General features: G+C 38.5%; 3 protein-coding genes across 3 annotated transcripts in view; all 3 read left to right on the top strand.

Moving 5' to 3' along the window:
• LOC122079854 (ADP-ribosylation factor GTPase-activating protein AGD3-like) overlaps nt 1-9119 on the top strand; it is a 38116-nt gene extending 28997 nt beyond the window's left edge. The window contains exons 11-19 of the mRNA XM_042646608.1: nt 761-985; nt 1093-1224; nt 1332-1562; nt 2153-2239; nt 2360-2683; nt 4573-4718; nt 4840-4930; nt 6124-6617; nt 8508-9119. Coding sequence (XP_042502542.1) covers nt 761-985; nt 1093-1224; nt 1332-1562; nt 2153-2239; nt 2360-2683; nt 4573-4718; nt 4840-4930; nt 6124-6617; nt 8508-8622 — 1845 coding nt within the window. The 3' untranslated portion in view covers nt 8623-9119. The remainder of the gene's footprint in view (nt 1-760; nt 986-1092; nt 1225-1331; nt 1563-2152; nt 2240-2359; nt 2684-4572; nt 4719-4839; nt 4931-6123; nt 6618-8507) is intronic.
• An 8810-nt stretch (nt 9120-17929) lies between these two features.
• On the top strand, nt 17930-20879 carry LOC122079855 (inactive leucine-rich repeat receptor-like protein kinase CORYNE). Its single transcript, XM_042646609.1, has 2 exons — nt 17930-19531; nt 20358-20879. The coding sequence occupies exons 1-2, from the start codon at nt 18651-18653 to the stop codon at nt 20665-20667; spliced, it is 1191 nt and encodes a 396-aa protein (XP_042502543.1). The 5' UTR covers nt 17930-18650; the 3' UTR covers nt 20668-20879.
• A 1341-nt stretch (nt 20880-22220) lies between these two features.
• LOC122079005 (light-regulated protein, chloroplastic) lies at nt 22221-23195 on the top strand. Its single transcript, XM_042645217.1, has 3 exons — nt 22221-22557; nt 22645-22803; nt 22930-23195. Exons 1-3 carry the CDS (start codon nt 22370-22372, stop codon nt 23003-23005), a joined length of 423 nt encoding a protein of 140 aa, XP_042501151.1. The 5' UTR covers nt 22221-22369; the 3' UTR covers nt 23006-23195.
• The last annotated feature ends 1800 nt before the right edge of the window (nt 23196-24995 follow it).

Genomic DNA, 24995 nt, shown 5'->3' on the forward strand with positions numbered 1-24995 from the left:
GGGGGGGAGTAGGAAGAATGTATAGCCTACATACCTGGGCTCATGGTATCCTTCAACTCTAGCCATCATGGAGCTGTAGAAAGAAATAAAAATGGAAGAAAAGAGGAATGAAGTGATTACAATATCCCAAAACATATGGAAGCGAGAGAAACTGAAAGGGCTAAATCTTATAGTCTAAAAAATGAAAAAGGAAGACATCAAGTGATCAAGAAGATGCAAAGAAAGGATATAATCTGCCAATGGATAAGACCTGTTTACCTCCTCTTTTGCAAGCTGGTCTGCCATATCATTAGCTGTCCTGGGCTCCCAGTTGATGAGTGGTTCATTTGGGAGCCATATCTGATGCAACTCGTGACATGAGCAAACCTCCAAGGAATCTGAGTCTCAGCCCATCCAATCTATTGTGCTGAATCCTCTTCAACAGTGAGATTGTAGAAACCTCCCTGTATATAGAGTTAAAGTTGTTGCCTTTTTATCCCAATGATTCTGAATCATAGAAGTATTAGAATACAGTATCTGGTTTTAAACATTTAGGTCAAACATGACATGAGAATATGACTGGATGATGTTCTGGTTATATCAACAATTGGTCCAATCTGTGTTTCAAAACACTAAAGAATTCAAGTGGACATTTTTGACAAATATTTCCTCCCCTGTCAACTCCTGTGCTACTGTAATTTGTGTTCATCTACTTCCATTTCCTGTTTGTGTTAAAAAAAACTAGGGAATTATTGAACTTACTAATATTTTTGTTTTGAAGGTTCTGACTTACGCACAACAGTCAAGGGAAAGGTCCAACTATGAGCAGGCAGCTCTCACTGAAAGAATGCAGGAGTACAAAAGGCAGATTGATCGTGAAAGTCGATGGTCTTCAAATGGTTCACATGGTTCTCCAAATGGTCCAAATGGAGATGGTATACAATCCATTGGTAGAAGTTCCCATAAAATGATAGAGGCAGTGATGCAGTCTGCTGCAAAGGGAAAGGTACTTTTGAACAATTAGAGGGTTTTCTTTACAAGTTCACTGCTTTTATGGTTCTCTTGCATTTCTCTGGCTTTACTCTACATCTAAGATAATATAGTATATTTTAGGTTCAAACCATTCGTCAAGGGTATCTCTCAAAACGCTCCTCTAATCTGAGAGGTGACTGGAAAAGAAGGTTTTTCGTTCTTGATAGCCGAGGGATGCTATACTACTATCGCAAGCAATGCAGCAGACCATCTGTAAGACATTAACTTCGAAATAACTTGAGCTGTATAGTGTTTATGCTTTCTATGTCCTGTTCTCCAGATCCGCCCGCTTTTATGTTTGTCTGAATGTACTGTTTTAGGGAAGTGCTGGTCAACTTTCAAGTCAGAGGAGCCATAATTCATCCGAAATTGGTTCGGGGTTGCTGAGCCGCTGGCTTTCTTCTCATTACCATGGTGGGGTTCATGATGAGAAGTCTGTTGCTCACCATACTGTGAACTTGCTGACATCTACTATAAAGGTTGATGCAGATCAGTCTGATTTGAGGTTTTGCTTCAGGATCATTTCTCCATCAAAGAACTACACTTTGCAGGTAGACTTATAGAAGCCAGCATGATGGATTAAGTAGAAGTTTTCTTACTTAATTATATCTGATACCTTATTCATAGCATATATTACCAAACATTATTTGCTAAGTAATCACTGGATTGTGAATTGGGGAGCATTCACTGTTTCAAGTATGGGTGGCAGTGGGAAGTGTGCGTTCATGTCAATTTGGAGTCCTGTTGAAATTTTCTCGACCCTAACTCAACTCATTTCTTCAGTGTTGAAGTTATCCCAACCCCAAAAGTACCCATTTATTAATGGGTCATGTTCATGTCAGCCTGCTTTAGAATATCATGTTTACGAAATTATGACTAGAATACTTGAACTCCAAGATAATGCATAAAGATACATGAAGCAAATTTCATGTCACACGGGTTGGGTGGTTCACACCCTTGACCCAACAGAATCCATCACTAATTGTGCTGTGTCATGTCAAATTTCTCTCATGTCCCTCAAATCTACCTCCATAACTTCATGTGTGATTTGTGTCGGATTGTCATGTTATGTTGAAAATTAAATGCATCTAATTTCACGTAAAGCCCTCCAATTGTACTTGATATTTGCTTAATCATACAGGCAGAGAGTGCTCTAGATCAGATGGACTGGATTGAAAAGATAACTGGAGTCATTGCTTCATTGCTGAGTTCCCAGTCACCTGAGCAGGTAAAAATACTATGTTGAGCCTGGCATACATTGGTGGTTCTATTTGTTATCATTGTAACACAGTAGATTTTTGTGGATTTTCCTTCTAGCCGTTGTCCTTATTGGCCAATTTTATTTCAGCATCTCCCTGGTAGTCCCATGGGCTGTGCTCATCAGCGAGCTGCTAGTGATAGCAGTTCATTAGGAAGCTCCACTGATATGGATCACCCAGCAACAGAAGAATATACATGTGAGAGGAAACTCATCGGTGGACATCATTATCTGCAGCAACGGCACAACATGAAAAATGAGAAGCCGATAGATGTGCTGAGAAGAGTCTCTGGGAATGATAAATGTGCTGATTGTGGTGCTCCTGAACCAGATTGGGCATCCTTGAACCTTGGTGTTCTTCTCTGTATTGAATGTTCTGGTGTCCATCGTAATCTTGGTGTGCACATCTCAAAGGTAAACTTTCTAGGCTTGATAATTTTTTTTTTATTTTAGGTCTTAAAATGCAATAGGAAAGTGAAATTTTATTCTTGTGCAAATTCTCTGCATGTTATCATAACTCAACGATTAAGTTGTCCTATATTTCTATTGCATATATAGTTTGGCACATGGTAGTCTACTGGGCGTAAGGCGTTGCCTCGTGAGTTGCTGGTGGTGGTTTTTTTAAGTATAAATAACTATTTATTGTAAGGAGAGGATGGTTTTGGGGTTCTGTCATTTTTACCATATTTTTTTGTTTCCAGGTTAGAATATTGGCACTTGGTGGAAAAGTTTGTTTATATGAAGTTATGGTTGTTAAATAGGCCTGCTACCAATGATTGTTTTTATATGATGTTTGGGTCATTTTATTGGCCTGGTATAAAAATGTATTACAGGATACAAATTTTTAAGCAAACTATACGGGAATTTGTTCACTGCACCACCATCTTGGTCTGCATACTAATAGGACAGGGCCAGTTTTATTGAGCCATGTTCATTGTAGGGTTGCAGTTAGTAAAACCTGACCTGTGCCAGACCCGATCTTTTGCTATCTAATGCAGGACCAGTCAAAATTGGTCCTATTTTAATATCGATGGGGTATGGGCTTTTAAATTCTATGGGTTTTATTTGTGTAATAGACTGAATTATATAAACCCAAAAGTGGGGGTGTAAATCCTTTAATACTTCTGGCTCTCGGGAGTCTCTTTGTAGGATACTTGGCCAAAATGTGACCTGTTAGCCCATAAGTAGGTACACTGACGAAACAGCTCTTGCTTACCCGACACGATCGTACAAGGTCACAATTCATCCAACTTGCACGAAAATAAATATTTTACTAGTTGTGGTGTACATTAGAGATTAGGATTTATATAATATTCGTTGTTATAGGGATCTTGTGGGACCCATTCAATAGCTATTAGTTGTCTTTAATAGTAGACACCTATTAGATTTAGTTTATGTTTTAGGGGATCTTAGTAGTTTAGCAAGTTAAGGAGGTTTAAATGTTTTAGGAAACAAGATGTTAAGAGGATTCTGTTTTTTTTCTATTTTAAAAACATGTAATCACCCCTCCCTTGCACATGAATGATATAAGAATACAGAGTTTGGGTTTTAATTGTGTAGCCAGGGCTTCCTTGTTTCTCTCTCCCTCTCTCTCTTCTCCCTTATATTTCTTCTTATCCAATCTTCTCTTTTCTTTTGTGTTACCATTTCTAGTCCCAGAACAACAAACCTCTCTCCTCTTCTTTATTCTCTCATTCTTTCCCCATAGTAGGCTGCTTTAATCAGAAAATCAACAAGCCTTTTTCAACCTTGGTATATGAGGAAATGCTTTAGATCTGGGCCTGTTAAAGCAAACCGAATCATTGATTACTACTCTGGGATTAGGATTGGCTGGCTTCATCACTATGAGGTTGGTTGGGTTACCTGAGTCTTCAAAACTAGGCAAACCCCTGCGTCCCAGTGTCTACCCAACTTGAAACCCAATTAGGGAAATGGCTTTTCCAGCTCAAAAAGGCTGCAAGTTTATAGATATTGCATATAGCCCACATTGAAAATGGGCTCTAGATGTGTCTGCTTGTGGCTATCGAACCTCTCGGTCAAAAGCAAATGATTTTCTGAAGGATCTGCAATGACAAGGTGTCTTTTAAGGCCCACCAACTTGGAAATTTTATTTCCCTCAGACAATTTTGGGACACTGCATTATCCCATCAATGCAAGTAGATTGGGTCCCCTCATAGAGGTCCCAATGCACTGAGTTTCAATTATTATTTGGTTCCAATGGGGCCCTTACTAGGTCCATCAGCATGCTTTATTCCTTCTTTTGAATGGTCATTTGCAGTTCCGATGATTGGCCTTTATTGCAGGTCCGGTCACTGACTCTTGATGTCAAAGTATGGGAGCCTTCTGTTATATCTCTGTTCCAGTCACTGGGTAATGCATATGCAAACTCAGTGTGGGAGGAAATGCTGCAATCAAGTAAGGCTTTTCAGGCTTCTGAAGGCCATCCAGGGTAAATAATTCATTACTTTTATGTTTTAATGTGTATATTTTAGTCATTTCTGATGACATCACATATTATTTCTAGATGAAATTTATATTTGAATGACATTAAAATTTATGTGTTGGTGCAGTCCTATGTCCGAAAGACACCACCTACCATTTATGAGCAAACCTTGGCATGCTGATCCTATTTCAAATAAAGAAAAGTTCATTCATGTGAAGGTATGGGTTCTAAAAGGATTTCTGCTCTTTTTGTCATTGGAGATCCTATTTTTAGCTGTAAGAGCTTAGTGATATATATATATATATATATATTGGTTGAAATCTGTGTAAACTCATATATGTGTGTGTGCGTGTTAGGGCTTTAGATGTTTACCCGAGTAAATCTACAATTTAAGGCTGCTTTATTTTTTTAAAGAGGAGTATAACATTGGCTTGGTTTGCTGTATAAAAGTTCACGTGTCAACACTAAGGTCTCTTAACTCAACCTAAGGCCAGCCCAACCCTAGGTCAAGCTGGGATATCTCAGCCTAGGGCCAACCCAGCCCGGCATTGATTGACCCTGATTGGGCCGGGCTGGCCCTGATTGACCCCTGCAGTATGATGGTTAAAGAACCGTTTAGTCTAATGAATTAAAGAAGGGAAGTAAATAAGTTAATGTTCTAAATCATAATGAGGGTGGATGGTGTGTAGTGGTGAATTAAAGAATTTGTGGATTAAAAAAAAAAAAAAAGATGTGATGGTGTTGGTGGAACAAATTATAATAAACTTGGTGTGTCAGTGGTGAATTATTTTTATACACATAGACTGAGATAGATAGTGTTTATAGAGTTGGGTTGGGTCAGGCTGGGCTCAGCCCAGTGCCTCAGCCCGGCCTGGCCTTGGGCTTCAAAATCCCAGCCGAAGCCTGCCCTGCAGGTTGAGGAGTTCAGCCCAAGCCCTGTCTAGGCTCAGGGCGGGTTCGGGCTGGCTGGGCTTTTCTGACACTCCTAGTCTGTAGGTGTACCACTGCCCTATCATATGGAACTCTAATTGGTAGTGTTTCTTTTTTCCTCTTAATTTCGTCTGCTATGCAATGTACAATGTTTCTATAACAGAAAACTGGGGCACATACTACTTGGGCCTGCTGTCAATGGTTCAAACAATCTGGCTGCCTGGTCCTATGATGATGTGTTAACAATTGTGGAAAGTGGGAGTCGGTAGTTGGAGCTTACAACTACTATCTGACCTTAGAGTCACTACATGTAAAAATTATGGAATATATTGTTTCTTTATTCAGTTTTGGCTTTTAAAAGCTTACCGTTTGTCTTTTTTTCCAAAGGAGGGGGGGGGGTGGGGAGGGCAAGGGCTCTAGTAAATGTGCTTCCATGGTTGTTCAAGGACCTACAAGTAAAGTTTCTTTTCTGTGTTTGCAGTATGCAGAGAAGCTTTTTGTTCGCAGGCCCAAGGATGAACATAATATTCTTTCAGTTGCTCGACAAATGTGGGATAGTGTACGCACTAATGACAAGAAAGCAGTCTACCGGCATATTATCTGTTCTGAGGCAGATGTGAATGCTCTGTATGGGCAGGCATCTTTTAGCCCATCTTTAACTCTAGCTAAAGTGATGCTGTTGCAGGAACAGTCAAATCTTGGCCGGAACTCTAGTTTCTTAGCAGAGGATTCTTTGGAAAACCCCTCTGCAAACTCCTTAAAGTCAGAAAGTAGTGGTGAGGGCCAAAATTTAGAGGAAGATCTTGATGGTTGCTCCTTGCTTCACATTGCTTGTCAGACTGGAGACATAGGCATGCTAGAACTTCTCTTACAATATGGTGCAAACATCAATTTTCCTGATTCAAGAGGCCAGACACCACTCCATCACTGTATTCTCTGTGGAAGATCTGTGTTTGCGAAACTTCTCCTTACGAGGTAGTTTCTTGTTCCTTGCCCTCAACCATGGTCACTATTACATTCTTTTCTTCTTTTTTCCTTTTTCAATTGCTAGTGGCTACTTCCTTCGCTTTCAACTTAACCATTGGTGCAGACAAGAGTTAGAAACTTTCAAATCAATAAAAATGAAGGAACTCTATTTATTTTATGCAAAATCCTATGGTGATCAAGAGTTGACCATCCATGCATATTTCTCCACCTCCTTCTGAAAGAAAGAAAATCAGCTTATGCAATTTTTTAGTGCAGGGCAAACATCACTTTTCAACTTAACCAGGTAAATGCATGCTGAAAAAATAAACAAAAACGTTGATATATAAACATGAAAGTGATTGCATAAAAAAGAAACAAAAACAAGGATGTGATAGGATCGGATCATGATCCATATATCAAGATAATCGTTTACATTTTCCTGGGAGAAATGGTGAATTAATTGAAAATTTAAAGGTCCCATGTTGGTATGGAAATGAAGAACATCTTTCCAGTAATGACACAGAGAACGGCTTAATCTCTGATGCTAATTCATCACACCATCAGTCCTATTTCCTCAATATGCAGTGGATGAGCTTCTCAAACTACTGATGCACAAACTGTTAAGTAGACCCTTGGTCCTCAAGACCATTGCCTAGCCCTCTATTCATCGTGTAATCCTGAAAAAAATAGAGAGAGAGAGAGAGGGGGAAAGAATGATAGGATGATACATGGGAGTTGGTGATACTGCTAACAGAGTACATTGATAGCAAAATGAGTACAGGAAAGCATATGAAAGAGTTTAACAGAGAAGAGACTGAGAGATGTAGGACAGGTAGGTGCGTCCAATGCTAGAAGCAGGAATTCCAGAAAAAATGAGATAATGGAATGGTGAAGAGACACTAGGGGTAAATGATCTGAAGGAGATTGAAAATCAATACAGGGGCACTGTGGGCTGAGATTGAAATATTTTGTGAACAAAAGAAGCTTTGGTAGCCTCCAACTCATGAGGGTCCTAACAATTTTGCAGATCTATAAATGTTCTTTATAGGTCTCATTTTCCTGAAAATATGTTCTCTTCAATGAAAATGTTTTTTTTTTGGTGTGTGTGTGCGTGTGTGTGTGTGCGCGCTTTGCTGATTTAAAAAAATATGGCAAAATGGTCTAATTTTTGGAGATTTGATGTCTGGGGAATATTTCTAGCGGACTAGAGAGTAAATGTTGTAAGCCCTAGCCTGACTGACATGGATGTGGACATGTTTTCATATGATGGGTAGACTGTAAAGTCGGGCCATGCCAGTATGGGGTGTCCACCCCGCATGCCTTTAAAAGTACTTGGTGAAAGAAGAAACAATAGAAATAAAATGCAATCATGTCGCTTTCAAAGTATTTTCGATTAGGTTCATTAATCCTTGCCAGCTAAAGAAATATGCACTGGATAATTCCCTTGAGAAACTGCACAGTGAGTATGCCTATCACAAATTGGATAAATGTTTCCTTGAGAAACTACACCATGAAAAATGCAACCATGTTGCTTTTGAAGTTTTGATTTTGTTTCAAAATGAATGGTTGGACTAAATCTAGGTGATCTAGGATTTGGAGTCGGTTGATAATGTATGAGGATTTAATTAATTGATGCCGTTTCCTGCCTATCATGAATTGGAGAGAGAACGCTGCAGGTTTTTTTTGGGGGGGGGGTGGTGGGTGGGGATCTAACACTGCTTACCGCCATAAGTATCAGACACCAGTTGCCACTCGTTATCCACTTATCTGGAGAAATCATACATTCATATAAAAAAATCATTTGTTTAAGCTGTTGATTATTGAGTGTGTGGTTAACAGGATAGATTATCCTTTGATTACCATCAAAATGATGCTCAATTATTCGTAATCTGGTTGCAGGGGTGCAGATCCACGGATTGTAGATAGGGAAGGTAAAACCCCTCTTCATCTCGCAGGAGAGTCAACTTTGATTGATAATGATGTCCTTGCTCTGTTAAGAGAGACAACCAGATGACATTGTTAGGATGCTACAAGCATTCTAGTATATAGAATGAAGCTACAGTTTCTGTGTGATTGTATGTCAGAAACTTGGAGGCTGATTCCCAACTGAGGGGAGCTCCCACCATTGGGTTTTTTGGATTTACGAGAAGTGAGTAGGGTGGACTGCCATGCCTGGGCAATCCCATGTAAGATAGAACCCCGTCAATGTAAGTTAATATGTTCCTGTGTCCCAAGTTTTAGAGCTATTGCAGGCTGTCCCTTGGGGCCCTTTTTAATTTGAGGTGCTTTGTTTCTATTTGTTGGTCTGGTTCCTTGTTGCTGGGGGGTTTGCATTTTGGTAACTGTGTTGTACATTTGTATGTTTAGTGATAGATCTTAGTATGGGAAGCTCTGCTGCATGTAACTCTTCCTGATTATGTTATGTTGGGGGAGTAAAAACAAAGGGAATAGAAAAGAAAATTGATGTTGTGGGAATTACTATATGCCAATATACAAATCTTTTCCTTTTTATACAATGTCCTATAGAACCTTTTAACAAACATATGAAAATTGAATGGTTACAGATTAGTACTCTTTATGTATTGTAAGCAAATGTTGATAGTAGCGGAAGTTATTAACTATAATCTGGGTTATATGTAATCATTAGGGATTATTTTTGCAATTACTCTTATATTTGTGGAAACATTAGTAGAGGATATGACGTGGACTCTGTATGGTTCAAAATGACATGTAGGTAAGGGAAATTATTGCTCCGTGTGGTTGCAAGGGGAATTGAAGGGAAGGGAAGTGAAATTTTTGTACTTATAAAAAAAAAAAATTGTAGTCATTACCCCATATAAGTGTATATATCAGTAACTCAAAATCATTCCACATTTGGTTATTAAATTTTACGTTACTTTGTATATAAAATCGTTTGTTATAAAATGTGAAATGTATCATACTAAAAAATTTAAGTATTGTGAAATAGATCATACTAAAAAATTTAAGTAGTTTATACGCAATCACACAAGGTGGGGGGAAATTTTCCCATGCCTATTGGTGTGGCATGCGGGAATCTGTTTCATCAATAGAGGTTCACATGGTTAGAGGGATGCGAGAGGGCATGGGAAAGCTGATTGTGGGAATCTTTTTTGTTTTTTTTTTTTTTTCCAGAGTTAAGTAGGATTTAAGCTACCATTATTGATAATTGCACCTTATTTTTTTTTTATACAAATTCCGTTTCCCTTCATTTCCCCTGCCCTATTGTTTTGAAGGGTAAAACTCTTTGCTTGACCCTTTCAGGGTGTATTCGGAAGAACTCCTTGCCAAACTATACTTGAGAAGTAGAAGTTTAGATGTCTTTGTAACGGTCTCTCTTGTGATTCTTTAGATCTTATTGGAAGCACCTAGAAGGCTGGAAGCTAGGTTTAAAATCAGGGAATAGAGATCCGGATTGATCCTCATCGAATCCCGATCTGGATTGGATTGAAATGGTTAAGAATTGGCCCAAAAAAGTCCATAGAGATTGGCCAAGCCGGATCTGCCAGGCTAATTTCGATCCCACTCGACTGATCCAGATCCAATCTTGAATTTTATAACACTGCAGGAAGGCCATAATAGCTTTGAAAGCATCTAACATTTTTTATACGTATAGTTATCAATTGGCCATATCAGTCACTGTTGATATCAATACCGATATGATGGATCCGTTCAGATCAACTGAAAATACAAAAACAATGAACTTTTTGACTGATGCTCTCGATCCTTATTGGTATTGTATCAGTATCGGTATTGTTGTTGGATACCTATGATACTAATATGTATCGGTTAATACTGTTAATACGATCTAATCAGTCTAGATAGTGATCAGCCTACCAATGGCGAGCAGGTTCATATCAGTAAAGAAGGCAACCAACTAATCAATGGAAGGAGCCACCGATCTCTATATTAAGGACACTTAACGGATTGGTAAGACTCTCTGCACACTCAAAAATCTACCAACCTTTCATTTCTTACTAATCTAAGAATTGACTTAGGCATCAAAGTCCCCATCGCAGGTCCGAGCTGAGCAGACAGTTTGCTCTGCAGAACTTTGTTTGCCTTTGTCTGCAAATCCTCTTCAAGATTTATTTGAACCGATGAGTACTTAGGTCTTCGTTCATATTCAGCAGTTTAGTATCTTTCTTCATTAATAAAGTTAGTCGCCTGTAGAATATTAAAATCACTAATACGATTCCAAGTTCCACAAGTAAGCTAGGATAGGAGGAGGTTGCACTCCACCACTTGGAGTCGATGTGGGTACTTATTCTTCTTTTGTTTTTTTCTTTTTTTTTTTAATTATATATTGATATATTCCTTTCTTATCCATTAATTTAAACGTTACATTAACTCTCAAAATATTTTCTCTTTTTAATCTCACGCAGTACTTGCTGTTGAACGAATCCAGATTTGGTATGCACTGCCAAAAGCTTGCGTTAAGGTCATTTCAGTATACCTTCTTGCGTCCCCTTCTTAGAAATACATACAGGGAAAAGGAAGTTTTCACTTTTGTACAGATTCCTTTATATCTTTTTCACATAATAAATAGGAGGGTACACTCTCACTCTCTCTCTCTCTCTCTCTCTCTCTCTCTCTCTCTCCCTAATCTGACCATGTGATATTGATACCATTCTCCGACATAAAAAAATTCGCTGCTACTCAAGTTGTGCCAAGTAGTTGCGACCGTGTTGGCATTCAAAGAAATGGAATAATTCACTTCCCTTTAGGGTTCACAAATACCTCCTAGGTTTTAGTGTTCTCCAAAATTCCTTTAAGATTTCATTTCTTTGGTTGCCACAAGGGTAGCTACAACCCAGACAGCAACTAAATTCCGTTCTTCTCCAACCCTTCATTGGTGTAGCATATAGATTCTTCCTTACATTGCACTTGTAGAAAACCTTCTAACATAAGTTTATGAGAGAAACACCGCCATTCTGGTGTTGCCTACGATAGGTGGGCACTAAAAGACCATGCTACCCTCCTGCCCCATGCACTAAAGATACTCCTCTACACCCTCCCATTGGCCTCATACACTAGTGTTGCCTACACTAGACTAACAAGATTCTTTCTTATGGAGAGTTTCAAAGGGAGGGTTGTTACTGGAGATTGTGGCAAAGTGAACAATGAACCAGAACATTATGGACAAATTAATGATGAAAATAATGATGATTTGCCGCAACGGGGAGAGCCGGAGGACCTTGCAAGGAACCGGGTAAGTCTTCTCAGTTTCTTCCATCCTTTCTCAAGTTATCTATCGTGTTTTTTTTGTGTTTGTCTAAGCTTGATATGGTCCTGGTATAACCTTGAGAAGAAGTACAGGAAGAGACAATTCATCCCAAGGTATACTCTTACCGTCACCACTTGCTCCATTTCATTTGCAATAATCATAGTTGAATCTTGCACTTGTGTTTTGGGCTACCGGTTTCTTGAGACCTTACCTTTGATAGAACTATCACTAGAAATAGGTAGCTTTGTGTAAATCTGCGGATATCTATACTTGTATATTCCCCAAATCTTTACCCTTGCTTCCTGCCTGACTGTTTTCTGCTTTACTGTTATTTATTTCAAGATGCATGTTTTAAGTTGGAATGTGAGAGGTCTAAAATCAGTAACTACTAGAGGTTGTCTTCTCACACATATCAAAACAGTGAAATCGGACATAATTTTCTGGTGTGAAACCTAAATTACGGACCAAGGTAATTTCAAATTGTACCCATCCCTTAAGGAATATGATGGTTCTATGTATATAAATAATACAGGGATAAGTGGGAAGAAAGGAGGTTAATGGCTTCTGGTGAAGAATGATATTTCTTTGAAATCATCCTTTCCAGGCAGTTGTTTTTTCACAATAACTTTCAATCCTACTATGAACATGCCTTTTTGCTGGGCCTTAGTCTGTCTGTATGCTCCTCCCCAACCAAACCCTATAACGGAATTCTGGCCCCAATTGAGTGACCATCTCACCACTCTCCATCTCCCGTTTGTTATTTTGGGTGATTTCAATGAAATCAATTCCCAAGACCAAAAATTCAGAGGCAACCCTTTTAAAACCACCACATCAATTTCTTTGCTGGAGAACCTACTCTCTCTCCATAACCTCCAAATGATCTGACCCCAAGATAACCATTATACATGATCAAATAAGCAAAAACCTCCCAACCTCATAAAAGAATGCCTTGATCGGGTTTATGCAAACCTGGAATGGATTACCCGTTGTCCAAACTCCTCAATTGCAAAATTGGTTTTTGTTGGGTCCGACCATAACCCTATAGTTTTTAAAACAGCGGGACCAAATACAAAATATAGAAAGCTTTTCCATTATCAACATGCATGGATGGCCCACCCAGAATTTTTCTCGTATTGTTTTGAGAAATGGAAAGCCCTGGGAAATGACTCACTTATAGGGAAGCTCGCATCATTAAGCAAGAATTTATCCAAGTGGAATTGGAACACCTTTGGCCATATTGACAATTTGAAATTCAATTATTTATCCCAATTCCTTCTACGGGAAAATAAGGATCATTCGTGTCTTTCTGACACTCTATCCAAAATGGATTGGATCTATAGCAAAGTAAGTTGAATCTTAGATGTGGAGGAAAGATACTGGCACCAAAAATCAAAGCACTTGTACATCACGGATGGAGATAGAAATACTAAATTCTATCATTCTGTCACCAATGTAAACTTTCACAAAAGAAAGATTGATTGTATTGTTAATAACTGCAGTGAAAAATTGACTGCCCTCGTGCATATAGCTGTTGAATTTGCCACATTTCTTTTACAATTTTTTACCACTTCTAACCACTGGACCCATCATTCATTGAATGCCTATTTTTTCCTGTGGAGGCAAACATCATTCCCTTGATCATTTCACCACCCACACCTATGGAAATCAGAAATATTATCTTTTCCATCAGATCTTTCAAAGCTCTGGGATTTAGTGGATTTCAAGCCATATTTTTCCAAAAGTGTTGAGACTTCTTAGGGGATGATATATGTAAATTTGTGTTAGACTTTTTCCAATCCACCAGGTTGCCACCCCTTTCAAACCACACTCACATGTTTGATGGCAAAAAAGGAAAATGCCCAATCAGTAGGGGACTTCAGACCTATTAACCTCTACAATGTTTCATATAAGATCATTACAAAATTGCTGGCCAAAAGACTAAACCACATCTGAGTCAAATTATCTCCCCCTACCAAGCTTCCTTCGTACCTGAAAGACAAATTTCTAATAATACCATTCTTGCTTAAGAAATTTTTGATTTCTTAAAAAGGAAAAAAGGTAAGACATGTCTTGTGGCAATAAAATTAGATATGGCAAAGGCCCATGATAAAGTTGAGTGGGGTTTTCTCATTGCCATTTTTCGCTTTCTAGGATTTGGTGAAAAATGGTGTGGTATGGTCCAAAATATCATTAGTATCACATCTTTTTCAACTAAAATAAATGGTTTTGGTTTCAATCATTTCTTTGCCTCTAGAGGAATCCAACAAGGGTGCCCTCTAAGCCCATTTTTATTTATAATTATGATGGAAGCCCTATCCAGATTATTGGCTACATACAAGGATCTTAACCTCTTCAAAGGAATCAAAATTGCTAGGTATGCCCCTGAAATCACTCATTTATTCTTTACAAATGATAGTTTTATCTTTTGTAGAGCCACCCATGATGACTTGGCTATCATCAAATGTGTTTTAGATTTATTCTCAGATCTTTTTGGGCTCACCATCAACTTTGAACAAAGTGGCTTAGCTTTCAGCTCAAACATTGATGCCCCTACAAAAAAACAATTGAGTAGTATCATTGGAATTAAGGAAATGGACAACAAGTCAATCTACTTGGGGACCAACCTCTTCCACCAGAGAGCTAAAACCCTGTTTTTTTTTCTAGACTATTAGAAAGAGTCAAAGGGTAAGCTTAGTCTCTGGAAGTCTAATATGTTGTCCATTGCTGTAAGAGGTGTACTGTTACAATCCACCTTGGCATCAGTACCCTCATACATAATGAGCTACTTTGCACTTCCCAAGACCATATGCAAGAAGCTCGACTCCATTTACCTACATTTCTGGAATGGAGATCAAATAAATATGAATAAATGCCACCTTATTGAATGGAAAACCATCTGCCAACCCAAGACTAAAGGTGGATTAGGAATAAGAGACTCTGAAACCCACAACCTAGCCCTCCTCCTTAAATTAGGGTGGAGAATAATAACCTATGAAAACAGCATTTGGGCCAAGTCTCTGAAGGCTAGGTATTTTCACAACAGATTCAATTTTGACCAAAAAACTCTGAATGCCTGTGGATCTTATTGCTGGAACAATATTTGTAAGATCATTCCTTGGCTGAAAAAGGTTGTTATCAGAGAAATAGGAAATGGAGTCAAAATTACCTTTTGGGGCGATCCATGGATCAAGAAGGACAACCAAGTTCTTGACTTGGAAGGTCTCAAAGTCACAAGCCCTCGTATTGTAACTGTTAGTGACACCATATCCGATAGGCAGTGGAACTTGAAATTGTTGAATTAGATACTGCAAACACATTTTACGGATATTATTAACATGATCCCATTGACACAACAATCGGATCAATGGAGGTGTCTTCAAACAAAGGATGGGTCCTTCAGGACAAACTAGGTGGCTACTTTTCTGAATGGCAACACTCTGACCTGGGCCAATAACCACTCACTTAGGTGCATGTGCACTAGACCATGCAAAAAATGGTGGCAGTTTTTTTGAAAATTCAAAATCCACCCCAAATTTAAATTATTCTTATGGAGAACCATTAACAATGGTTTACCCACTAAAGATATAATATCCAAATGACGGGATTTGGATCCGACCTGTGGGGGATGCAATAATAGTAGAGAGACTATTTCCCATGTCTTATTTGAGTGCGAATTTGTCAAACAGGCCAGGGTCGCCGGACCTTTGGGTTTCAAATCGGAACTCACCTCAACCACAAATGTAAACAACATGATAATGTATTATTTCAACTCTGTTCTAATACCTAAAAAAGACCGAGTATGGTTCTTCACTATTATTATGTTCACCACTTACTTTATTTGGGAACACAGAAAAAAACCTGATCTGAATCAAACAATCAAAAAGATTGAGTTCTGGATCGCCTTTGAGATGACAAATCTGGAAACACTATCACAATCTGATTGGGAGGCAATCTAGTATCACACCAAACCCACACAATAACACAAATACAATCATCATCACCAATGTAAAGGACATAAAGGAGAAAACATCTGGATGGGCAATAGGATTTATATCATATGAGAAATGTCTATTAATGGAAGCTAATTTTTGTATAACAGGAAAAGATGGTGAGGCCGAGGCAATAGGCTTGATGCAAGGATTAATCAAGGCACAAGCATGGCGGATGGAAACAGAACAAGTGTGGAGCGATGCAAAAGAAATTGGGTGGCTACTTCAAAACAATCAAGACCTATTACTTAATCTTTAGCCTAGAACTTTAGTAGCAATATGTAATGAATTAGACCATCACCCTAGTTACCCTAATTTTTGTTTAATTACTAACATTAGCTATATGGACACTCTTAAAACTCTTGCTCGAGAGGCATTAGCCAAAAAACAATATCAGTCTATAGTGATGCTGTTCTCTGTTTTTGTAATATATTTTCTTGTTCAAAAAAAAAAAAAAAAAAAGAGATTCTTTCTCCCTAAGCTTATAAGCCTACCCACCCTTAACAAGCTTCTTCTTTTTTAAGGGGAAAAAAATGTACCCTAGTCATGCAAACCTTGCGCCTAGACACATAAAAGCAGTGAAATTAATGATGCCATCACGCTTGTGAAACTTAAAAAACCACCCCTATTAAGGCCCATGTGAATCCTCTCAATAGCACCCATGCTAGCACAAGAGTCACGCGATCAAGAAGAGTTCATTTCCACTATTTTTTTATTATTATTTTTTAACACCTATTAGATATATTATAAGAGGAGGGATCTACACTCTACTTGCATGTAATGGCATCAATCACACCAAGACAATGGATGCACAGGAGAAGTGTGATTCTTACGAAGGGGAGTCCACATAGAAAAAGGAGAGAATATCAAAGAAGATTAGGGAGAGAGAATTAGATTGGGCATTTATTACACAGTGTGTATAATCACATATAATAACCAGTATCAAAGTCTATAACTTAACTTTTTTTTAGTAAAAGTATTAAAGAACTTTAACCACATCATGGAAAAAGATTATAGAGTGAGCTAAAAAGTCTTGAGATCACAAATATCATTTTATCTCTTTTTTGGCTAAGAAGATACAAGAGTACCAGAGTACAGTTTATGAGCTGATCCAACACTTGATCCAAAGATTGTAAGTGCAATACAGGGCCCTCCAACCAAAAGAAGGGTGGTGGGAGGGTAAAGAGTATCGGAGTATAGTTTATGAGCTGATCCAACACTTGATCCAAAGATTGTAAGTGCATTACAAGGCCCTCCAGCCAAAAGAAGGGTGGTGGGAGGGTAAAGAGTATCGGAGTATAGTTTATGAGCTGATCCAACACTTGATCCAAAGATTGTAAGTGCATTACAAGGCCCTCCAGCCAAAAGAAGGGTGGAGGGAGGGTAAGGACTAAGGAGAACCCCTCCACGCCCTATCTCTTCATCTCTCTTCCTGCCCCATCTCTTCGCATTCCCCTGTGGCCCTAAACAAAGCCATTAGGAGATTGAACCAACTTCACCATGGTTGAAGAGAATCTAACCATTGGAGTGTCATTGTAAATGGTCTTCACTTCTCTTCAACTACTTAAGATTGTTGGATCAGAATCTTTCATGTGTATCTGGTGTGGGAATTTTCTCAAAAAAAAAAAAAATATTAAACCAGATTCAATAGAACCAGTCTGCAGACTGGTCCGAATTGGGTATCTCAAGATTCGACCGTCCGGTCGACCCTTGAAGGATTGTAAGAAAAAAAGAAGGATGAAGGGGAAACACAGCCTGTAATGATTATTTTATGAGAAAAAAGAAAAACTTGTGGTCTTGTGACTCTCGTCTGGTATAGGTAGCTGTATGGTGGGCCCATGAGGAGTGGAGAAGAACAAATTCCCACTAGATTCTCTTCCCCCATGAGCTCTCGTAACTCGTAAATTAGTTCTTCTCAGATCAATCCAACGGCCAGGATCTTCTACCAATCCCTTCTATCTCACACAATTCGATGTTTCGCTTTCGGTCTCGTGATGGCGACAGAACCAGATTTTGGTCTCCCTTGTCACTGGACCCCACCTTCCTGTACGGTGGTTGAGAAAAGGCGGGAAGAGAGAGAGAACTTGCAGAGTTTAGCTTTCCACACAAAACACACTCCCTCTCTCCCTCTCTGTCTCTCTCTCTCAAAAGGGTTCATAGACTCAATCCAGTGAGTCCACTGGACTTGAAGAAGAAGAAGAATGTCTTCTCCGATTTTTCGTCTTTCTTTACTTCTTTCGAGGATGAAGATCGAATCAGTAGTTTTCGTTTTCTCAAATTAGTGGTGTTCAGATTCTCGGACTTCAAACGCTTCATTTAACGGTTTCCTTTCCCTTTTTTTTTTTTTTTAAATCTTTTTGGAACTTTTAAAAGCACAAGCATGAAGCATCTGTGCGAATGAATCTACCCGAGCGGCTCTGGTTAGATCTTTTTCTGGTTCCGAATTTGGATGGTACAACTTGGAAGGGTACGCTAATGCTGTTCTCGCATGGTATTTTGATGATTTTATGAGCTTTTGGACACTTTTTTCGACTTCTACTTAGAAGATTTCTTCTTGGACGGTCAAGGCAAGTTTGGTTTCCGACTTGGGAGATTGATGTTGTGAAGATTTGGCTTTGTAAGCGTCTTTTACTTGATTCTGGACCATCACTGAGCTAGAACTTTCTCTGTTTATGCCATTTTCGTCTTTGGAGAACGGATTGATCCGATTTAGATTTGGTTTCTGAGGTCTTGAGGTTTATCTGCAAACTGAAAGCTACACAAGCTCGTGAAGTTCTCTCCTTTTCACCTTTTTTTTGGGCTCCTTCCATGGATAAGAGAAGACAAAAGGACCATTTAAACCACAGAAACCTAACATTGCTTGTCCTGTTTATTTTCTGGTTTATTCATACCATCCAATGCCGAGAGGAAATGACCGAGCAAATCCCTACAGAGTCTCCGTCTCCATCTAGGGTTCCCGATTTGAAGAATGATCTTAGAAGGATATCCCTCAGCATTTTTTTAGGAATTTTGACTGGGTTTCTCTGTGCGGTACTTTTTGTTTGCTTTGTGAGGCTTGTTCTTCATTACATGAGTAGAACCCCAATTCTCAAAGGCCCAGTGATCTTCACTCCTAAGATTAATCCCAAGACTCTCCAATCCGCTCTCTCAAACGACAACAACCAGTTGATTGGGTCCAGCCCTAATGGAAAGTATTACAAGACTGTTCTTGATGGGGGACTTGCCTTCGCAGTGAAGAAACTTGAACCCTTTGACAAGAGTTGCCCAGAGATTCAAAGCAAGTCTGTCAAGAGACGGATTCAGCAAGAACTTGAAACTTTGGCAGAGTTGAAACATCGGAATGTGATGAGGTTACGGGCTTATGTTCGTGAACCTCTTCGTTTGTCTTTGGTCTATGATTGCATCCCTACTGGCAGCCTTGAAGATGCAATGAGCAGAGTCCGGGAGAACCAGTTGCAGCTTAGCTGGGAAGTTAGGCTTAGGATAGCGGTTGGGGTCATCAAGGGTCTTCAGCATCTCCATTTTGGCTGCAGCCCAGGAGTTCTGCACCACAATCTGAAACCCACAAATATAATGTTAAATTCTGAGTTTGAGCCAATGCTCTCTGACACTGGCTTGGCCAAGCTTACACCCAATTATGGTACAAGGGCATCAGGCTACACTGCTCCTGAGTGTTTCCAGAATTGCAGGTAATAGTTTATCTTTTTCTTTTGAAGATGCAAAATTGAAAAGTTCACTTAAATGATGAATCTTTGTAAATTCTACTTCATGCACTTGCACCATAGCAATATATAATAGCTTATCAGAGCTCCATAAGATTGCTTGCCCTTGATTTAATAGATTAATCTCTCCATGGCCTTGATTTTATCATGTAATGGAGAACTATAGCACGAGTTGCTAAATTTCTTCTCAGGGCAGGAGGGTTCTGCCTTGTAAAAGAAATACTAATTGGTTTTCAATGGCAAAAACAATTACCAAGACCGTCACACTGGTTGAGCATTTGTTTTCTTACCCTTATTAATGAAACCAGATATACTTCTGACTACTTTGTTTATTTACTATGCCTTACTTGAAGCCCATAGATGCAAACACAATGGAACATTTATTCATTGCTAGTCTTGCCACAAAGCAATCTCTAATGGGCTTGTAACCCACATGCATTTGCGCATTGTGGTTACAAACAAGTTTGTTGGGATGTTGGGTGTTTTAGAATTAATACTCCCACATAGGTTTGCTCATGTCCTTGGTGACTTCATATGCTTACAGGAGCCATCTCCCCTTAAAGCCTTAAGGTTATACGTTAGTCCTTCCACCCTGAAGTAGTCGCTGCTCCACCTGTATTGCCAAGTATGCCAAAGTTACACATAAAGGGGAATGTTGAGATGTTGGGAGTTGTAGAGATATAATTGCACATCTGGCGTTGCCCTAAAAAATATATGTACTACCACTGTGAATCTTCTCCGCAAATTCTTTTATCATCAGATGCATAAATGGGTGTACATGCTATTGCAACAGGTGCACAGATAAGAGCGATATCTTCAGTTTTGGGGTGATATTGGGGGTTCTGCTCACTGGGAGAGATCCTTTGGATCCATTCTTTGGGGAAGCAGTTGGTGGAGGAAGTTTGGGACGGTGGCTACGCCATTTGCAGCAAGCGGGTGAGGCACGAGAAGCATTAGCTAAGAGCATTCTTGGGGATGAAGGAGAAGAGGATGAGATGCTAATGGCTGTGAGGATTGCTGTCGTGTGCCTATCAGATTCGCCGGCCGACCGGCCATCAAGTGATGAGCTTGTTCCCATGCTCACCCAGCTGCTAAGCTTTTGAAGGAAATGCGCATAAATTGGATTTTTTTTTGTAAATTATTTGTATCTCTTAAACCCAAATTGAGGTTGAAAAAGAAGTTGTGGCCTTAGTTTTTGTCCTTTTAGAATAACAAATTTTTCTAAAAAATTTCTTGCAAGGAAGGTAAAATCATGTCATTTCATATGTATTCAAAAAGTAAAATGAGAATAATAGGATGATAATTTATTTTTAAATTATTATTATTATTAAAACAAAGAGTGGTGTGGAATGGGGGTTTTTAGCAATGGGAGTGAAGGGAAATTCATGTTCTACACATCTATATTTGCCATGGTAAGGTTGATAGGGTTGAAATTTTTGTGGATAGACTCAGTTGTCAAGTTTTATTCAAATGGCAAAAAATCTTAGACCACTAGAAAGTGCAAGGACCCGCGATGTGGCAAGGACATGTATGGAAGAATATTGAATTTTGGATCAAAGTAAAACAAGACGTAAAACTTAGAGACTGAAATTTGAGACAAGGAAAATCAATCCATTCTCTAGCCATCCAAAGGTTAGAATTGCTACATAATCCTTCCAAACATCCAAATGAAGTTTGTTAAGTGGGCGAATGCATAGATCTAAGTTTTAAAAGTCCTAAATAAGAAATAGATTGGCCTCTATAAATCCCGTTTCAAATAAGATAAGAATCATTTTGAATCAGCCAAAACCTTAAATATAGGAATTAAGAAAAAAGAACAAAGAATTTCCACAAGTCTATGATTTTTTAGAGTTATATATTTAAAAAAGGCTTATAGATCACGCTACAAAGAGGTAAGTTTCATTGATTTTTTTCAATTATTTTACTTATTAAAAGTAAATTAATAGTTAAAATAAATATTCTATACATAATTGATTCTAAAAAATAGATTATAAAATTACCATCAATTAGGATCTAATCAACTAATTCCTCTGATTTCTCAAACCATGGTGCATCAGCCCTCCACTAGTTTGGTGGCCATAAATAAGATGGAACTGACCTTCCATTTGGCCATCTATGAAGAGAAGGGTTTCAAAAATCAGACCTGATAGACCGGGTCAGCAGATCTGGATCAGAATTGAGGTTAATCCTGATTTCGCTGATCCAACTCGTCCAATCCTTGTACAGAAACTAGGGTTATGTTGTTGGTGCATGTTTTGGTCTATTCTGACCTTTTTCACCCACTTTATCGACTTGGATCCTCTGTGGTGTAATAGGGTTTTTGGTGTGCATCCAATTCAAAGACGTTTTGGATTGTGTATAATCGCCTTGAATTCCATGCTTGAGTGTTTTTTTTTTTTTCGTTTGGATACATATTAAACACTCTATTGCACCATAGAAGAATTCAATCCCATCAGAATCGGCCAGACCTATCCATATCCGGATTCTGGGTTTTTAAACCCAAATGTAGAGATGCTTTTCAAGGGAACAAAATTATCATTTCTATGCTTTATGTGTTTGTTTGGACTTTAAACAATATCATTTCACGTCTTTGTCATTAGGAAGAAAAATCTCCAATAGTTTAAGGGCTTCTCCATCACTCAGACCAGTCCAAGGTGACCAAAACCTTATCCAGAGAGAATATCTTTTCCCATTTCTCATCTCCCATATCACCAATGTAATCGATAAATTGGATCTCGGTACCAACATCCACATTCCATAGACTCAATCAGAGACCTCCACAGAAACTCCTCACAATACCAATCCATGGCAGCTTTGTGCTTTGCAACCTCCTTCCCAATCCTAACACCCACCAAAATCTCAGTGGCTACACTGCCGAGATCTTCTCCAAAGATACTACCACTACTAGAGAGTGCACAAGCCTCCCGTTGCCCATCGATCAAAGCAGCTTCTTCCACGGATCCTTCTGCGGTTGATTACAGTTCCACGATCTCGTGAGTTAGCTTTCTCATTCCCCCTTTTTTTTTCATCTTTTTCTTTCTTTTACTTAGAACCCATATCGGTTTGCTTTGATCTTGCAGTGTCTTCCCTGCAGAGGCCTGTGAAACAATAGGAGGAGAGGCTTGTGCAGCAGAAATGTATCCAGAAGCTAAGATTAAAACAGAGGACGGCAATGGTGTAGCCCGGACTGTTCCAGAGATGGTTGACAGAGATTATGTCGAGTATAATGAGCCCAAGACGTAAAGATCTCCAGAACAATCTCTTTGATTTGATTTTCTTTCTTTCTTTTTTTCCCCATTTAAACATTAATGGTGTCAAGAACAGAACAGAACATAATTATTTGGTTTTGTTGATTAATGTTTCAGGGTATTCCCAGGAGAAGCTTGTGATGATCTTGGAGGAGAATTTTGTGAACCTGATTACCAGAAGGGAGTCTACTAAGTAGAGGGAGAGCCTTTTGCTAACAAATAGGAGACTTCTCCCTGATCCCCAGCAGCCAACAAATTCCGCTCGTGTTAACACTTCTTGTGTTTTGGTGTAAATGATATATATACTTATGGTTGTTCATCAACAGTCTCTTTGAACTATGGGTCTTAATTTTTAAATTGAAATCCTTATGTGAATTTTCTCAGGCCCCTCTGGTTGGAAGGAAAGTTAAAAGAGTAAAACAAAATTAGGGTTTTGCTTCATGTAGATATATATGGTTGGTTACTTTAAGCTGGCAACAAATTTAAGCTGGCAACAAATCCTTGCTCAAACCTTCTTATAGTAAAGGGTATTTTTGTAGTCAAAATTTCGACTTCATTAATGATGTTTTATCTTATATGTCAAAAGGGTTTATCTCTTCTATAACAAATTCTATGATCACCATGCATGGTTACTTGCTTTGAGGCTTCCATCTTAAAACCTATGGATTCAAAGAGGAGTGGTTCTGAGTCATTTACAATCAATGTGGGATTACCTCAATACTCCCTCTTAAGTTCAAATCTTCTTGTAAGCTCTGACTTCGTGGGTGGAGTAAAGTCCTCTCCGTTCTGATACCATGTTAAAGCTTTCATTTTAAAACTAGTTAGTTAAAAGTGAGGTGTCCACTTGTGCCTCTTCTACTTGATATTTGGGTCATCCACAGTTGATGTGGGATTATCTCAATAACTTAGAGATTAACCCATAAAATCAAGATAAATCCATAAAATCATGGAAAATGATTCTAAATCCGAATCGAATCAGAATCAGCAATAAGGTTGCGTTTGGTCACATTCCAGAAAAATGTTTCTGGAGTTTTTAGAACAAAAAAAATGAATAAAGCGTTTGTTGCATTTATGGTGTGTTTCGTGAGAAAAAAAAAAACACTATAAATGAGAATTAATGGAACGACAAAAGGTAGTTCCGTCGTGTTCCAGTTTCGTTCAAAAAAAAAAATGACATTTAGACACAGAAACTGAAATTTTCGTTTTTGATACGAAATGTTGTTTCTGTTCACCAAACACAGCCAATGGATATAACTCCCAATTCTGATTTTCATAACCTTCCCATAAACCTCTCACAGAAAGTCAAGAGAGGTGAAAAAAAAAAAGAACTGCATCAGGAACTATTAATTATGATATTTCATGTCACTATGGTTATATGATACATTTTTTCCCAAAATAATGAGAACGTACTTCTTTGATTGTTACGAAGTCACTCAACATAATTTAGTTATTCAATTTGTTTTCTAAAATATAATAATTGAATTTTACTCCACCCTTAAACTTGACGGGTGGTTATTCTCTGCAGTGAGTACAGTGGTATGGTGAGCATCAGATAGCCCAGAGCATTCGAACATCTGTCTCAAGGTCGTCTCAACAATCTTATGCTCACCGCAGCGCCACACTCATTGCAGAAGATGTTTTCACTAAACCGACCATATTTCAAACGATATTTCTTTAAAATTAATTATAGTCCCACAGGTTTATCATTTGAATCAGCAATAGTACTAAAAGAGTAAAGGGCATAACCCATCCAAACTCCCCTTAATCCCTGGTCCAATTGTTTGTAAAAAAATAAAAATTTTACCCTAATACCTATCACACTCAAGATTCTGCCCTGGCAGAAATAATGCCAAAATTAATGTAAACCATTTTTTTTTTTTTGGTAACAACTATGTAAACCATTTCAGTTGTCCATTTGAAGGAATATTGAAGCATGGAATTTGAGAATTAAACCACACTTATGCATTCCATAGTTTCTAAAAGATTTGAGAACTAAACTACCTCTTGGTCTGCAAGCCTACTTGAAGTTGGATCATCAATATTGCAGATCATTCATTTAGAGAGTAATCTATGGATAAAAATCGTCTGAAATTCTCATCTTGTGCAATTTTATACAATGTCCCCTCAGGCGGTCGACATGTGTACAATTCCAAATGAGCAGTCCAGATTCAAATACCACTGAC

This window comes from Macadamia integrifolia, chromosome 5 (assembly GCF_013358625.1).
Source record: "Macadamia integrifolia cultivar HAES 741 chromosome 5, SCU_Mint_v3, whole genome shotgun sequence".
NCBI classification, from domain to species: Eukaryota; Viridiplantae; Streptophyta; class Magnoliopsida; order Proteales; family Proteaceae; genus Macadamia; species Macadamia integrifolia.

Coding starts and splice junctions, on each gene's coding strand:
- LOC122079005 (XM_042645217.1), top strand. CDS start 22,370: ATGGCAGCTTTGTGCTTTGCAACCTCCTTCCCAATCCTAACACCCACC. Junction 22,558..22,644: donor GATTACAGTTCCACGATCTC/GTGAGTTAGCTT, acceptor TTGATCTTGCAG/TGTCTTCCCTGCAGAGGCCT. Junction 22,804..22,929: donor GAGTATAATGAGCCCAAGAC/GTAAAGATCTCC, acceptor TTAATGTTTCAG/GGTATTCCCAGGAGAAGCTT.
- LOC122079855 (XM_042646609.1), top strand. CDS start 18,651: ATGGATAAGAGAAGACAAAAGGACCATTTAAACCACAGAAACCTAACA. Junction 19,532..20,357: donor GAGTGTTTCCAGAATTGCAG/GTAATAGTTTAT, acceptor CTATTGCAACAG/GTGCACAGATAAGAGCGATA.